Source organism: Pristiophorus japonicus, chromosome 3 (genome assembly GCF_044704955.1).
Source record: "Pristiophorus japonicus isolate sPriJap1 chromosome 3, sPriJap1.hap1, whole genome shotgun sequence".
Classification (NCBI taxonomy): Eukaryota; Metazoa; Chordata; class Chondrichthyes; family Pristiophoridae; genus Pristiophorus; species Pristiophorus japonicus.
Window position 1 is genome coordinate 183749282 of NC_091979.1, and position 16365 is coordinate 183765646.

Below are 16365 nucleotides of genomic sequence, written 5' to 3' on the forward strand. Positions count from 1 at the left end.
AATGTTGTCCTGGAAGACCATGATGTGGGGGACCGGCTTCAGTAAGCTTTCCATGTTTCTGGAATATCGCCGCCGCTGATCGGATTCCAAATGGGCATCTGTTATAAGCAAAAAGACCTTTGTGTGTTGATGCAGGGGAGGGCCTTCGATGATTCCTCCAGTTCCTGCGTCATGTAGGCTGAAGTCAGATCCAGCTTCGTGAACGTCTTTCCTCCCGCCAGCGTTGCAAAGAGGTCGTCGGCCTTTGGTAGTGGGTATGGGTCCTGCAGGGAGAAACGATTGATAGTTACTTTGTAATCCCCACAGATTCTGATGGTGCTGTCTCCCTTGAGGACTGGGACGATAGGACTGGCTCACTCATTGAACTCAATCGGTGAAATTATGCCCTCTCTTTGCAGCCAGTCTAGCTCGATCTCTACCCTTTCTCTCATCATGTACGGTACTGCTCTCGCCTTGTGATGGATGGGTCACGCCCTCGGAATTAGGTGGATCTGCACTTTTGTTCCTTGGAATTTCCCGATGCCTGGTTCGAACAGCGAAGGAAATTTGTTTAAGACTTGGGCACACGAAGTGTCGTCAGCGGACGAGAGTGCTCGGACGTCGTCCCAGTTCCAGCGTATCTTTCCCAGCCAGCTCCTGCCAAGCAGTGTGGGACCATCGCCCGGTACCATCCAAGCTACCACTCCATCGTAGGAGACCTTTACGGTAGCACTGCCAAGTACAGTGCTACCGTAAGTTCTTAGTTTCGTGTGAACTGGAGTTAAGACTGGCCTTGAGTCCTTGTTGCACCACAACCTTTCGAAAGTCTTTTTGCCCATGATGGACTGGCTCGTGTCCGTGTCCAGCTCCATTGACACCGGGAGTCCATTTAGTTCAACATTCAGCATTATCGGGGGACAATTCATGGTGAATGTGTGCACCCCATGTACCTCTGCCTCCTCGATCTGAGGCTCTGATTCATCATGATCCTCCGTGGATCTGTCCTCCTCTGCAACATGGTGGTTTGCAGGTTTAACAGGATTAGTAGCTCGCCTGCACACTCGTTGGAGGTGTCCCATTGTTCCACAGCCCTTGCAAACGTACCCTTTGAATCGGCATGAATAGAAACGATGTTCATCCCCGCAGCGCCAACAAGATGTTAATGGCCTTGCATTCATCACCCTTGATGGTGGACTCTGAGACATCTGCGGACGTGCAGCTGCAGGCATGTGTGACCTGCCCTGTACGTTACGATTCGAAAACAACATCACTTTGTTCACAGTACTTGTAGCAGCACTTGTGTGCTGAGAGATTTGCTTAGTATTGTCACTGATGGCAAAGAACGCCTGGGCTATTGCTATGGCCTTACTCAAGGTTGGGGTCTCTACAGTCAAAAGTTTGCGAAGTATGGTTTCGTGGCCAATGCCGAGTACGAAAAAGTCTCTGAGCATGTGCTCCAAATGTCCTTCAAATTCGCAATGTCATTCAAGGCGTCTTAGCTTGGCGAATAAACTCTCCACTTCCAGGCCTTCAGACCTTTTGTAGGTGTAGAACCGGTACCTTGCCATCAGAACGCTTTCCTTTGGGTTCAAATGCTCTCGGATCAGTGTGCACAAATCATCATACGATTTCTCTGTGGGTTTCGCTGGAGTGAGCAGATTCTTCATGAGGCCATACGTTGGTGCCCCACAGACGGTGAGGAGGATCGCCCTTTGTTTAGCAGCGTTCTCTTCCCCATTTAGCTCGTTGGCAACAAAGTATTGGTCGAGTCGCTCCACAAAAGTTTCCCAATCATCTCCCTCCAAGAATTTCTCCAGGATGCCCACTGTTGTCTGCATCATTGGCTTTGCTATCTGCATCTCATCGCCAGTTGTTATGTATGGAGAAAGAGTGAGACTGAACACTGTGAGCTCAAAGTAAAGTGTGACCTTAGTCTTCTACTGCAGGTCTCCAGAGTGCCAAGGGATTATGGGATCTGGTGGCTGTACAGAGTAAATACAAGTTTACATATATAACAGGGATGTGTGTGTGAGGGTCTGTGCTTTTGCGGATCTGAGTGTGCGCGGGTCTGTGTGTGGGCGGGTATGTGTGTGTGGGCGGGTATGTGTGTGTGGGCAGGTCTGTGTGCGCGCGGGTCTGTGTGCGCGCGGGTCTGTGAACGCACGGGTTTGTGTGCGCGTGGGTCTGTGTGCGCATGTGTGGGTCGGTGTGTGTGTGTGGGTCGGTGTGTGTGGATCTTTGTGCGTGGTTCCGTGTGTGTGGGCCTGTGTTTTAGTGTCTGCATGTGTTGGTCTGTGTGTGTGAGTCGGTGTCTTTCGGTCTGTGTGTGTGTGTGGGTCTGTGTGTGGGCAGGTCAGTGTTTGCACGGGTCTGTGTGCGCGTGGGTCCGTGTGTTTGTGGGTCTGTGTATTTGTGGGTCTGTGTGTGTGCGCGTCATTGTGTGTGTGGGTCTGTATGTGTGTGGGTCTGTGTGTTTGTTGGTCTGCCTGCGTGTGGGTCTGTGTGTATGTGGGTCTGTGTGTGTTTCCGATCTGGGAGTGTGTGGGTCTGGATTTGTGCGTGTATGTGTCGGCGGGTACGCGTGTGTGTGCGGGTCTATGTGCGCGTGGGGGTGTGTGTATGGGTGTGTGTGTGCGGGTCTGTGTGTGTGCGGGTCTGTGTGTGTGCAGGTCTGTGTGTGTGCGAGTCTGTGTGTACGCGGGTCAGTGTGTGAGCGGGTCAGTGTGCGTGCGGGTCAGTGTGTGAGCGGGTCAGTGTGTTTGGTAGTCTGCCTGCGTGCGGGTCTGTGTGTGTGCGGTTTGTGTGAGCGAGTCTGTGTTTGCAGCTTTGTGTGAGCCGGTCTGTGTGGGCGGGTCTGTGTTTGTGCGGTTGTGTTTGTGCGGGTCTGTGGTTGTGCGGATCTGTGGTTGTGCGGGTCTGTGTGTGTGCGAGTCTGTGTGAGCGGGTATGTGTGTCGGTGTGTGTTTGTGTAAGTCTGTGCGGGTAGATGTGTGTGGATCTGTGAGAATGGGTCAGTTTGTGCAAGTCTGTTTGTGTGTGTGTATGTGCGGCTCTCTGTGTGAGTGGGTCTGTGTGAGCGGGTCTGTGTGTGTGCAAGTCTGCCTGCGTGCGGGTCTGCCTGCATGCGGGTCTGTGTGTGTGCACGGGTCTGTGAGCATTCGGGTCTGTGTATGTGCGTGGGTCTGTGTGTGCACGTGTCAGTGCGTGTGTGGGTCAGTGTGTGGGTCTTTGTGTGTGGGTCCGTGTATGTGGGTCTGTATGTCAGTGTCTGCATGTGTTCGTCTGTGTGTGTGAGTCGGTGTCTTTTGGTCTGTGTGTGTGTGGGTCTGTGTGCGGGCAGGTTTGTGTTTGCGCGGGTCTGTGTGCGCGCGGGTCTGTGTGCGCGTGGGTCCATGTGCCCGTGGGTCTGTTTTTGCGGGTCTGTGTGTACGGCTTTGTGTGTGTGCGACTGTGTGTGTATGCGGGTCTGTGTATTTGTGTGTCTGTGTATGTGCGCGTCACAGTGTGTTTGTGTGTGTGTTTGTGTGTGGGTCTGTGTGTGTGTGTGGGTCTGTGTGTTTGTTGTTCTGCCTGTGTGCGGGTCTGTGTCTCTGCGGGTCTGTGTATGTTTCCAGTCTGGGAGTGTGTGGGTCTGCATTTGTGTGTGTATGTGTGTGGGCGGGTATGCGTGGGGCGGGTACACTTGCGCGTGCGAGTCTGTGTGTGAGCTGGTGTGTGTGCACGGGGGTGTGTGTGCGCGTGAATGTGTGCGCACGCGGTTGTGTGTGCGGGTCTGTATGTGTGCAGGTCTGTGTGTGTGCGGGTCAGTGTGTGCCAGTCTGTGTGTGTGGGTCTGTGTGAGCGCAGGTCTGTGTGTGTGCGGGTCTGTGTGTGTGCGGGTCTGTGTGTGTGCGGGTCTGTGTGTGTGCGGGACTGTGCGTGAGCAGGTCTGTGCGTGAGCGGGTCAGTGTGTGAGCGGGTCAGTGTGTGTGTGGGTCTGTGTGTTTGTTGGTCTGGCTGCGTGCGGGTTTGTGTCTGTGCGAGTGTGTGTGTGTTTCCGGTCTGGGAGTGTGTGGGTCTGCGTTTGTGCGGGTATGTGTGTGGGCGGATATGTGTGTGGGCGGGTACGTGTGTGTGAGCGGATCTGTGTGTGCAGCTCTGTTTGTGTGTGTGTGTTTGTGCTGGTCTGTGTTTGCGTGGGTCCATGTTTGTGCGGGTCCGTATTTGTGCGGGTCTGCATGTGTTGGTCTGTGTGTGTGGGTCGGTGTCTTTCGTTCTGTGTGTGTGCGGGTCTGTGTGTGGGCGGGTCTGCTTGTGGGTGAATCTGTGTGTGCACGTGCGGGTCTGTCTGTGTGTGTGTTTGGGTCTGTGTGTGTGCGCCGATCTGTGTGCGCGCAGGTCTGTGTGTGTGGGTCTGTGTGTGTTTGCGGGTCTGTGTGTATGGGTATGTGTGTCGATGTGTGTTTGTGTGAGTCTTTGCGGGTACGTGTGTGTGGATCTGCGTGTGTGTGGATCTGCGTGTGTGTGGATCTGCGTGTGTTTGGGTCTGTGTGTGCGTGGGTCTGTGTGTGCGTGGGTCTGTGTGTGCGTGGGTCTGTGTGTGTGTGGGTCTGTGTGTGTGGGTCCATGTGTGTGGGTCTGTATGTCATTGTCTGCGTGTGTTGAACTATTTGTGTGAGTCAGTGTCTGTTGGTCTGTGTGGGCGGATTGTGTGTGCGCGGGTCTGTGTATGCGCGGGTCTGTGTGCGGGCGGGTCTGTGTGCGGGCGGGTCTGTGTGCGGGCGGCTCTGTGTGTGGACGGGTCTGTGTGTGCGCGGGAGGGTCTGTGTGCATGTGGGTCTGTGCGTCTGTGTGTGTGCGTCTGTGTGTGTGGGTCTGTGTATGTGGTTCTGTGTGTGTGCGAATGTGTGTGTAGGTCTGTGTGTCAATGTCTGTGTGTGTGGGTCTGCGTGTGTGAGTTGGTGTCTTTCATTCTGTGTGTGTGCGGGTCTGTGTGTGGGCGGGTCTGCTTGTGGGTGAATCTGTGTGTGCACGTGCGGGTCTGTCTGTGTGTGTGTTTGGGTCTGTGTGTGCGCGCCGGTCTGTGTGCGCGCAGGTCTGTGTTTGTGGGTCTATGTGTGCGGGTCTGTGTCTGCAGGTCTGTGTGTGTGGGTCTGTGTGTGTGGGCCTGTGTGTGTTTGCGGATCTGTGTGTATGGATATGTGTGTCGATGTGTGTTTGTGTGATTCTTTGCGGGTATGTGTGTGTGAATCTGTGAGTGTGTGGATCTGCATGTCTTTGGGTCTGTGTGTGTGGGTCTGTGTGTGTGTGGGTCTGTGTACGTGGGTCGGTGTGTGTGGGCCTGTGTGCGTGGGTCCATGTGTGTGGGTCTGTGTGTCATTGTCTGCGTGTGTTGATCTATTTGTGTGAGTCGGTGTCTGTTGGTCTGTGTGGGCGGGTCTGTGTGCGGGCGGGTCTGTGTGTGGGCGGGTCTGTCTGTGTGCGCAAGTTTGTGTGCGCGCGGGTCTGTGTGCGTGTGGGTCTGTGCGTCTATGCGTGTGCGTCTGTGTGTGTGGGTCTGTGTGTGTGGATCTGTGTGTGTGTGCGCCTGTGTGTGTAGGTCTGTGTGTCAATGTCTGCGTGTGTGGGTCTGTGTGTGTGAGTCGGTGTCTGTCGGTCTGTGTGTGCGGGGGTCTGTGTCTTGCGTGTCTGTGTTTCAGTGGGTCTGTGTGTGCACGGGTCTGTCTGTGTGAATGGGTCTGTTTGGGACTCTGCATGTATCAGCATGTGCTTGTCTGTTCTTTGTAGGTGACAGAGATACTTCGAGAAGCTTCTCAATCCACAGACTTTCGAGAACTACACTGGCTCCTGGGAAAACCTGATTTCCAGGTAAGAATGGTTGGTATTGAGCTGCTGTCTCCAAGTTATTTATTACTCAAACCAGTTTGGATTAAGTCTAATGTTTGACGTCTACGATATCGTGAGAGTTATTTTAATTCTCTATTATACCTTGCTCGAACACATGCATGAACTCAAACTCACTTATTTATAGACCACACTATTTCTTTCACACTCACTCACTATTATTCACACTTACTTACACAAACTCACATTCACACAGACTCATACATGCAGTATGACTCAAACAAACTCACATTCATTGAATTACTAGTTCAACCAGTCTGGGTTTATCCCCCACACGAGCAGTACCGAATCCCATGTGCCCGCTCTGTTCCCATTTCCCTTGTTTCCCCTTTTCTTCAACCCCCTATCTAACCTATTATTAAATTTTGACATGGTCTCTGCTTCAATCACTAACTCCGATCGTAAATTCCACAGCCTCACAACCCTTGGTGTAAAAATGTTTCTCCTGCTCTCTGTCCTAAAACTTTTATATTTAATCTTACATCTGTGGCCCCCTCATTCTAGACCCCTCAATCACTGGAACAGTCTGGCCTAGAAAGTTCAGGGTTTATTGCCACCCGTTATAGAAACATAGAAACATAGAAAATAGGTACAGGAGTAGGCCATTCGGCCCTTCGAGCCTGCACCACCATTCAATAAGATCATGGCTGATCATTCACCTCAGTACCCCTTTTCTGCTTTCTCTCCAGACCTCTTGATCCCTTTAGCCATAACGGCCACATCTAACTCCCTTTTGAATATATCTAACGAACTGACCTCAACAACTTTCTGTGGTAGAGAATTCCACAGGTTCACAATTCTCTGAGTGAAGAAGTTTCTTCTCATCTCGGTCCTAAATGGCTTACCCCTTATCCTTAGACTGTGATCCCTGGTTCTGGACTTCCCCAACATCGGGAACATTTTTCCTGCATCAAACCTGTCCAGTCCCGTCAGAATTTTATATGTTTCTATGTGATCTCCTCTCATTCTTCTAAATTCCAGTGAATATAAGCCTAGTCGATCCAGTCTTTCTTCATATGTCAGTCCTGCCATCCTGGGAATCAGTCTGGTGAACCTTCGCTGCACTCTCTCAATAGCAAGAATGTCCTTCCTCAGATTAGGAGACCAAAACTGTACATAATATTCAAAGGTGTGGCCTCACCAAGGTCCTGCACAACTGCAGTAAGACTTCCCTGCTCCTATACTCAAATCCTCTCGCTATGAAGGCCAACATGCCATTCGCCTTTTTCACCACCTGCTGTAACTGCATGCCAACTTTCAATGACTGATGTACAATGACACCCAGGTCTCGTTGCACCTCCCCTTTTCCTAATCTGTCACCATTCAAATAATATTCTGCCTCCTTGTTTTTGCCACCAAAGTGGATAACCTCATATTTATCTACATTATACTGCATCTGCCATGCATTTGCCCACTCACCTAACCTGTCCAAGTCACCCTGCAGCCTCTTTGCATCCTCTTCACAGCTCACACTGCCACCCAGCTTAGTGTCATCTGCAAACTTGGAGATATTATATTCAATTCCTTTATTCAAATCATTAATGTATATTGTAAATAGCTGGGGTCCCAGCACTGAACCTTGCGGTACCCCACTCGTCACTGCCTGCCATTCTGAAAAGGACTCGTTTATTCCTACTCTTTGCTTGCTCTCTGCCAACCAGTTCTCTATCCATGTCAATACATTACCCCCAATACCATGTGCTTTAATTTTGAAAGTCCAAATACACCACATCCACTGGTTCTCCCTTGTCCACTCTACTAATTACATCCTCAAAAAATTCTAGAAGATTTGTCAAGCATGATTTCCCTTTCATAAATCCATGCTGACTTGGACCGATCCTGTCGCTGCTTTCCAAATGCACTGCTATTTCATCCTTAATAATTGATTCCAACATTTTTCCCACTACCGATGTCAGGCTAACCATTCTATAATTCCCTGTTTTCTCTCTCCCTCCTTTTTTTAAAAGTGGTGTTACATTAGCTACGCTCCAGTCCATAGGAACTGATCCAGAGTCTATAGAATGTTAGAAAATGACCAGCAATGCAGATTCAGCTGATAACATGGCTGCTGCCACTCTTCTGCCCGCTACTGGTGGGTCTGGAGGCAGCTGTCATTTTCGGGTGGCCGGCAGCACTGCCGATATCAATAATCGAGAAAATCATGGAACTGAAGCAGATCATGATGTCAGTGAGTGTGCAACGCTCACTTGATGCCTGAGCTGCGAGTTTGGAGTTTGCCGCTCCACTTACCGACAAGCTGAGCAAGTGTTGACAAGCAGGAAGGAGGATCCAGCAACGTTATTCAACAATCACTTGCACCTGTGTTCGACTGGCTCTGTGTAACTTTCTGCAACTCCAGCAGTTTTATATACTTCTTGTAAGGTTCTAAGGTAACAGGGAATATTATTGCAAGTGAAGAACGGCTTCATTATTATTTAAAGGCTTCTGCTTACAACTTGCTCACAGTCATAGGGGCTCTACTGGAAGTCCCCCTCGAACATCTTAGGGAGAAGGAACAGAGGCGCTAAAGAAGACAAGAAGATGTGCGTAGAGAATGAGGAGGGCCAGGAAGGCTCTTAACAGGAGGCCTTACCCACCTAGGGTCTTCCGACTGCACTTCTCATGTTTATTTAAGCAAGGAGCAGTGTATTATGAGGCTACACTTGACTAAGGAGGTGGTTATAGAACTCTGCCACCTCCTGCAAGCAGACCTGTAGCCTGAGAGTAGGTGAACACTATTGTGTTCCTAACACAGATAAGACTGCACACAGGGAGGTTAAAGTAACAGTGACCTCAGTCTTTATTAAGACACTCCAGAGTGAGGAACAGGCCTTAGTGGCCGGCTTATATACAGTACCCCCAAGGGATGCTGGGATCCTTTGGGACTTCAGAGGATGCGCTCCCTGGTGGCGGAACATGGGAGTGCATGCTTTACAGATACACAACAAACACGGATCTCCCAGTGAGTGTCAAGGGCACTGTGCTCCTCAATTTCTTCACCAGTGGATCTTTCCAGTCTGCAGCAGGAGACATCTCACAGTTCACCGTTCATCGGTGCATCTGGAAGGTCACTGAGGCTCTCTTCACCAGGAGAAGGGACTACATTGTCTTCTCTCTGAGCAGACGAACGAGCTTGTGGCTTTGCCAGGATAGCAGGCAGCCCCTTGGTGGAGGCGACATCGACCGCACACACATGGCTTTGAAGACGCTGTATAACAATCCTGAGATCTTCTGTAACTTCAAAGGCTACTACTCTCTTAATGTGCAGTTGGTGTGTGACCACGCCCAGCAATTCCTGATGGTCAATGCCCACTATCCTGGCAGCAGCCATGATGCCTTCATCCTGCATCAGTCTGATGTGCCAGCAATCTTCCAGCCCCTCAAGGGTAGCTGCTGGTAGACAAGGGCCACCTGTTTTGCACTTGGCTCATGACTTCCCTCCGCAAATCCATCACGTGCCCAGCATATAATGAGAGCCATGCTTTCACCAGGAACATCATCGAGCAGACCATCGGGGTACTGAAGCAACGGTTCCACTGCCTTAACCGCTGGGGAGGAGGATGAGCTAGAGGAAGAAGACGAGGAGGGAGGGAGGAGTCAGGCAGCCAAGCCTCCTTCTGGACAGGCTGTCCGTGAACGGCTCCTCAGACTCTGATTCCAATGAACGAAACCCCAGATCCCTGTTCCTCACCTCATCCCCATCATACCATCCCTTAGTCACGAAATATCACAGCGTCCTCCTGGGCACAAAGCTGAGATGTGAGACACCTCAAAAGATTACAAACAAAATTAATAAATGTATCAAAAACCACTTCACACATATTTATACTTATGATAGTGCCTTAGTACCTCTCGTTCTGGTGCCCTGTTGTGTCCTAGTGCTCCTACGAAGTGCGCTCCCAGGACTGCAGCATGGCTAGTGGCAGGCTGCTGAGTTTCCATGGGGGAGACTTCAAATGGTCTTGCTGGATGACCTCGAGCCAGTGTGGCCCTAAAAGACCCAGCTGTAGACTGCACCACCTCGGCATGGGCGGCACAGTGCAAGGGCAATGGTGGATTGGCAGTGGTGTGAACACAAATGCTGTCATCTGGGATGGTGCCTCAGCAATCCTAGCAATCTGCTGCAGCTGTTGACACTGGTAAACCCAGCCACGATGGCAGCAGTCTGAGCTTGTGTCGCATCAAGCTGAGACTTCATGACAGTGGTCTGCAGTTCTTCCATAATTTCCAGCCTGGAGGTTCTGGGCTCCAAGCTCGGGCAGAGCCCCATGCAAAGTTGGAGGCGGACTTCTCCATGCTCCTTGACATTGACAAGAAGCTGACTGGCAGGCTTGCCATTATGTGTAGCAATTCGGTGTGCATGTCCACCACTCGTCTTCTGAAAGCTGCTCCATCGAGGCTCTTATCGGAGTCCTGAGCAGCAGAACTCGCGCGCGAACTCATCCTCTGGGGAGCTGGCCCCCGAGCTACTCTTTGCCCCCAGGCTTGCTGCAGCCCGCTCATCCCCAGTGCCCCACCCTGTGCAGATCCCGCTTCTACATTGTCCCTAAAATACACGCAGTGCCAGGTTCTGAGCTGGTGTCTACGAGTGACAGCTGCAATGACGCTGTGTCATCTTCTTCTCCCCCTCGCTCTCGTGCATCACCTCGGGGATAGGCTGGGCTGGAGCTTGTTGTTGATTATCTAAAAGCAGAAAGACCCAAGAATCAGGTTATGGGGAGAGGAGGGGTACGGGGGGGAGGTGGGGGGTGGGGAGCAAGATATACATGGCTACAACATCAGCAGCTTGAAAGTGAGAAGAGATTGTGGGAAGAGGGGGAAGTGGGATGTGAGAAGAAGGATTCGGAATTACCAGACCGTTGTTGTGCCCAGCAGGTTCAATCTCTCCAATTGCCATGGCCTCTATTATCTGCAGCCCAATGATCTCCAGCACTCTCTCCTCCAGCTGGCTGAAGTCATGGATGGCAGCCTGCCCCCCACCTGTTTGCCGCTGCTTCCTCCAATTCTGTGCGACTTTGGCCTGCAGGAGAAGGTGAAGAGTGTGAGTGAGGGTGAGGATGGTGCAATGTGTTTGGGTGATGTGCCTGCCATAGTTGAATAACTGTCAGTGTGTGCAAGGTGTGAATGTTGCAGCAGTGGCAAGGTTGTGAGGGTGAAGTGAAGCTATGATTGCGAGGTATGAGTGGTGATAGCTTGAGATTGTTGGTAGGTGAGTGATGGGGGTGTGGTGCTTTGAGCAGTGTGTGAGGCTTGTGGTGCAGATGGTGGGATATGGCATTTGCTGAAGCCTTCACTCACCGTGACTATGCATGTGAGGTCATTAAACTTCTTCCTGCACTGGATGGCGACCTTCGGACCACAGTGCTGGCCGTCACATGGGTGGCTAACTCTTGCCACAAGCTTTCGAGAGGTGTGTGGCAAGGGCTTCCTGCCTGTGTGTGAGAAGAGGACAGCCCACCTCCTCTTCATGGCCATGATCAGTGCCCCAAGAGCCACGTCAGAGAACCTGCTAGCTCTTGAGGCATGCTGAGGCTTCGCCATGGGCTTGCACTGCCGTCTTCTTTCAGGTGAAGTTGTGAGTGGCTTGACAATGAGGTGCTGTAGCATCATGCACCTCCCTTTTAAGTGCTGAATAGAGCCTGTGCCACACATGACTGGGAATTAGCCTGCGCCCGATATTGACCCACCTGTTGAGCGTTAAGCCAATGAGCACCAGTTTTAACACTGAAATCAAGATTACAATCATGTTAATGAGTATTGAGCATGAATTTTGACCTGGCACAGCTTAAATCGTTGGACGTTAACATTGCCCATTTCGTGACCACATCCAATTTTTAGGCCATCGTTTCTGCTACTCTGTCCCATCCCTTGCTGTGACCACTGCTGTATCATTCACACCAGCCACACACTGATAGCTATTCAATTATGGCAGGCATGTTGCATCTCATTGCAGCTGTGGCTCAGTGGGTAGCACAGTTGCCTTTGAGTTAGAAGGTTGTGGGTTCAAGTTATGCTCCAGGGGCTTGAGCACATAAATCTAGTCTGACACTCCAGTGGAGTGCTGTGCTGTTGGAGGTGCTATCTTTCAGATGAGATATTAAACCGAGGCCCTGTATGCTCTCTCAGGTGGCTGTAAACGATCTCATGGCACTATTTTGAAAAAGAGCAAGGGAGTTATCCCTGGTGTTCTGGCCAATATTTATCCCTCAATCAACATCACAAAAACAGATTATCTGGTCATTATTCACATTGCTGTTGCTGGGAGCTTTCTGAGCACAAATTGGCTGTTGCGTTTCCCACATTACAACAGTGACTACACTCCAAAAGTACTTCATTGGCTGTAAAGCGCTTTGAGACGTCCAGTGTTCGTGAAAGGTGCTATATAAATGTAAGTCTTTCTTTTTTTCCATAATTTTAAGCACCTTTATTAAATCACTCAACAATCTTTTCTGTGCTTCCTTGTAATAATATTTCCTCATCCCAAGCAGCATCTGAGTGAATCTGCGCTGTAGCCTCTCTATTGCCTCAACCTCCTGTGGTCGGGAAATTTTGGAATTTTTAAATAACAATAAAATGACATTGTGGAGCCAGAACTGCACACAGTTCTCCAACTGTGGTCTCGCAACTTTTATATTTTATACCTCTTGCTGAAAAGAACACTATTCCATTAGCTTTATAGGGCTAGAACCGCCACTTTTTTTGCATGCTTACCGCCTACTTAACGCCCATTTTAACGCTGAAATGACATATAACGCCCATATATTGCCCATTTTGGCACAAAATGGAAACTGACGGGCTTTTTTAGGAGACTTATCGCCGAGCGTTATTTTCACAATGGGCTTAACGGCGAGAAAATTTTTTACCGCCCGCCTTCTTTTTTTGGGCGGAATCAGCAGGATGGGTGAAATCAACGCCCATAATATCGCCCAGTGATACTTTACGCTCGGAATTAATATAAATTCGGATTCAATATAAACGCCCACCCACTGTTTTTTGTTGTAAAGAGCATATTTACCCAAACTAGCGGCCATGGAGATCGCCCACCATCAATTTCACCACCTCCCACACATATCGGCCACAATATTGCCCGCTCAAAAAACCACCCACAAAAAGAGGAACTAACCGGAATGAACGCCAGCGATGTGGCTGGCATTTGTCAAATCCCACTCTTACATGAGGAGCTGATATCGGAAAGATTTGTCTGAAAGAGCACTGATGTGAGTGACAACGCTGACACACTGCTGTGTGTGTGCAGCTCAGACATAAGTGGTGCCCATCACCTTGGTGCCAGTTAAAGTTTACATTGATTGATGTTAAGGTGTATTGAACCCTTTTATGGTAAGGAATCACCAGTGTGTAACGGTCCCGCTATCTGAAACAATGCGCAACAAGGTTATGTTCAATAATAAAAATTTTATACCAACATTGGTCTGAAATCATAAGTATCACAGCCAATAACAGTCAACCTCCGCCCACACCCAACTTTTTCACCATTGGCATAAATCACATGTTCAACATGTCCACCAACACAGAATACAAAGGCAAAGCAGGAACGTGGTCCCCAGACCCCATAAATTGCAACAAATTGCATGCACCCAGATAGAGATATAACACAGCCATCACCTGCGCACATGCACCTCGCATTCCTTCCCCCCTCTCCTTCTCCCCACCTCGACCCGTTCCCCTCCTCGCTCCACGGCGCCTGGCCGAGGAGCTCCTCAGGCGGTGCCTCATTGGGGGGGATGAAAGCAGATGAGGTGGTTGCATGGTACGGGAGCGGGGGGTGCCGAGGGGGCAACATTCTCTGATGCAGAAGCAGGATCTTGGTCCTTGCTCTCATTTGTCGTTCGCAGTGATGGTGTTGGACCTAGGGGTGCAGTGCCGTGCTCCGGGACCACTGGGAGTCCTCTGCCACCAGTGTTCCTGGCTACCAGCTCCAGGGCCTCCTCCACCCCTTCCATCTTATTTCTTATTTGTTGGGCAAAAACTCGTTGCCAACTATGTTCTTGTTGCTTAGTAGGCTTTTTGCTACTGGTGAATCTCCGTCATGCCTCCCACAACAGCCAGACAAGCACACACCACACCCACACACGCTTTCAGTACCTCTGAGCTCCCTCTCTCTCTCTGTCTCCTCTTCTGCACATGTCATGATGACCCTTGACCTCCTGAATCATGGGAATCGAGCGTTGCCATGCCATTGCTAAGGACGGCCACATTTACAGCAGAAGATCAAAAAAATTTAATGCTACCGCCCATTTGATATCACTCGTGGTAACGCCCATTTTCACAAATGTAAACTAGGTGTTTTGAGAATGGGCGAGAAGCCGGCGATCTGAAATCCCTTTTTTACCTCCCATGCTGGAAATAACGCCCATTTTTGGGTGATAAGCACAGAAGTGCAGGTTCTAGCCCATAGTCTTAACCAGTTGAGATGCTGCTTTCCAAGTTTTATGAACCTGAACCCCCAAATCCCTATGCCCATCAGCATTACCTAACTTTCCCTCAATCAAATTATAATTATTATTTTTATTTTTACCAAAATCCATCACCGCACATTGACAAGACATAACTTCCCCATACTTGTTTTGCCCATTGCACCATCTTATCAATATCCTCCTTTAATCCTCAGAATGATTTACTCTCCCTCCTATTTTAGTGTCATTTGGACACCACTCTCTTTAGCCCTATATGCAAATCATTGATGTACACAGTGAACAGAAGCAGTTCCAGAACTGAATCCTGTGGGACACTGCTATCCACAGCTAACCACTCTGAGGAACTGTCCTTACCGTCTCCTCTCTGTTTGCTCCCTTCAATATTTTACCCCTCCACCTAATTCCATATTCCTTAACCTTCTCCACTCATCTCCTGTGTGGTGCCTTGTCAAAGACATTCTGTACCCCACATCCACTGCATTTCCCCATCCACCCTGTCTGCCACCTCTCAAAGGATTCTATCAGGTTTGTCAAGCATGATTTTCCTTTCTGAAATCCATGTTGAGTACTTCTAATTATTTTCTCTTCCTCTAGATATTTATTCATTTTATTGTTATTTAAAGATTCCAAAATTTCCCTACCACAGATGTTAAACCAACTGGCCTATAATTACCCGAGTTAGCTCTATCTCCCTTTTTGACAATGGCTATTGCAATGGCTAATCCCCAGTCCTCTGACTTACACCTACTATCAACAGCCCTGAAAGATAGGACTACATTTTAGCCTAGAGGTGAAAGGACAGTTTCTAAACCTTTGTCAGTCCCCCTCGCAGGGGATCTTGTAAAAGGAAAGCATTCTCAGTTATCAGAACTGAACATAACAACAACACATTCAAGGATACACGTAGCCACACATGTAGCAAGGGCATGTTTATGCACACACAGGGCACATGTGTACACACACGTAAGGATATATTTACACACATGCAAGGGTGCGTATTGATGTAGACAAGGACACATACATATGTACATATATAAGGACACATGTACATGCACATGGACACCAGTACACACACAAGGCTGTGTATGTGTACATGAGCATAAATGTACATATAAGGACATATGGACATGTATTCAGAATCATGAATAATCACATAAGAGTATATGTATATGCACACAAGGAGGTGTGTTTCTGCACATTAGAATATATGTATACTGGCACATGTATACATGCACAGAAGGATACATGTGTTGTTTACAGAAGTGCAAGTGGACACACATGAGTCCAGATATGATGATGAGGATGCTCTTACATAACTCACATATCACCTGAGTAGTTTAAAAGGATTTGCCACCAAATCTGCAACATCTTCATTTCCATGCAGCGTATAACAGCTGAAGGTTTGATTGATTGACAGGCCCTGCTCTCTGCTCATGACACTGTGGCTCAGAAAGACTACGATCCCATCCTCCCTCCGCTGCCAGATAACATCCCTGAAGATGAGGAGGCCTTGAGGATAGTGCGCCTGGTGAAAAACAAGCACACTTTGGTAAGGACAGGGGATGTAAGGGAGATACAAAACTGTACTACACTCATTTACTGCTCTGTGTCAACAGGTTATTTAAAAAAATACTCAAACCCAAACACCTTAACTTATCTCAGCCTATTTCTCTTTCAGCCTCTCTCCCAGATCTCTCTCTCCCTCTCTTTGCCTCCCACTCTCAGCCTTTCTCTCTCTCAGATTTTCTCTCTCAACCTCACTCTCTCAGATTCTCTCTCAGCCTCTCACTCTTTCTCTCAGTTTCTCTTTCTCAGCCTCTCACTCTCAGATTCTCTCTCTCTTTCTCAGCCTCTGTGCTAATTACATGTATGGATTGGGTGTATGTGTGGGTTGGGTGCATGTGTGGGTTGGTTATGCATAGGGCAGTGCGATGACCCATCCCATTACGACAGCAGCCAACTGTTCTGGAACACAGGTTCGATGACGGATTGCAACCAATGTCAGTGCACCTGAGCCAGGTTGTTCCCCACATGAAGGACAGAGATTGAGAAGGAGAGGGCCTGGGTC

At 49.4% G+C, this 16365-nt stretch overlaps 1 protein-coding gene across 1 annotated transcript in view; it reads left to right on the top strand.

The window, feature by feature from the left end:
* The window catches only part of LOC139259421 (MAGUK p55 subfamily member 4-like), a 238666-nt gene that overhangs the window by 10077 nt on the left and 212224 nt on the right, over positions 1 to 16365 (top strand). Inside the window, exons 3-4 of the mRNA XM_070874887.1 lie at positions 5746 to 5826; positions 15715 to 15846. Coding sequence (XP_070730988.1) covers positions 5746 to 5826; positions 15715 to 15846 — 213 coding nt within the window. The remainder of the gene's footprint in view (positions 1 to 5745; positions 5827 to 15714; positions 15847 to 16365) is intronic.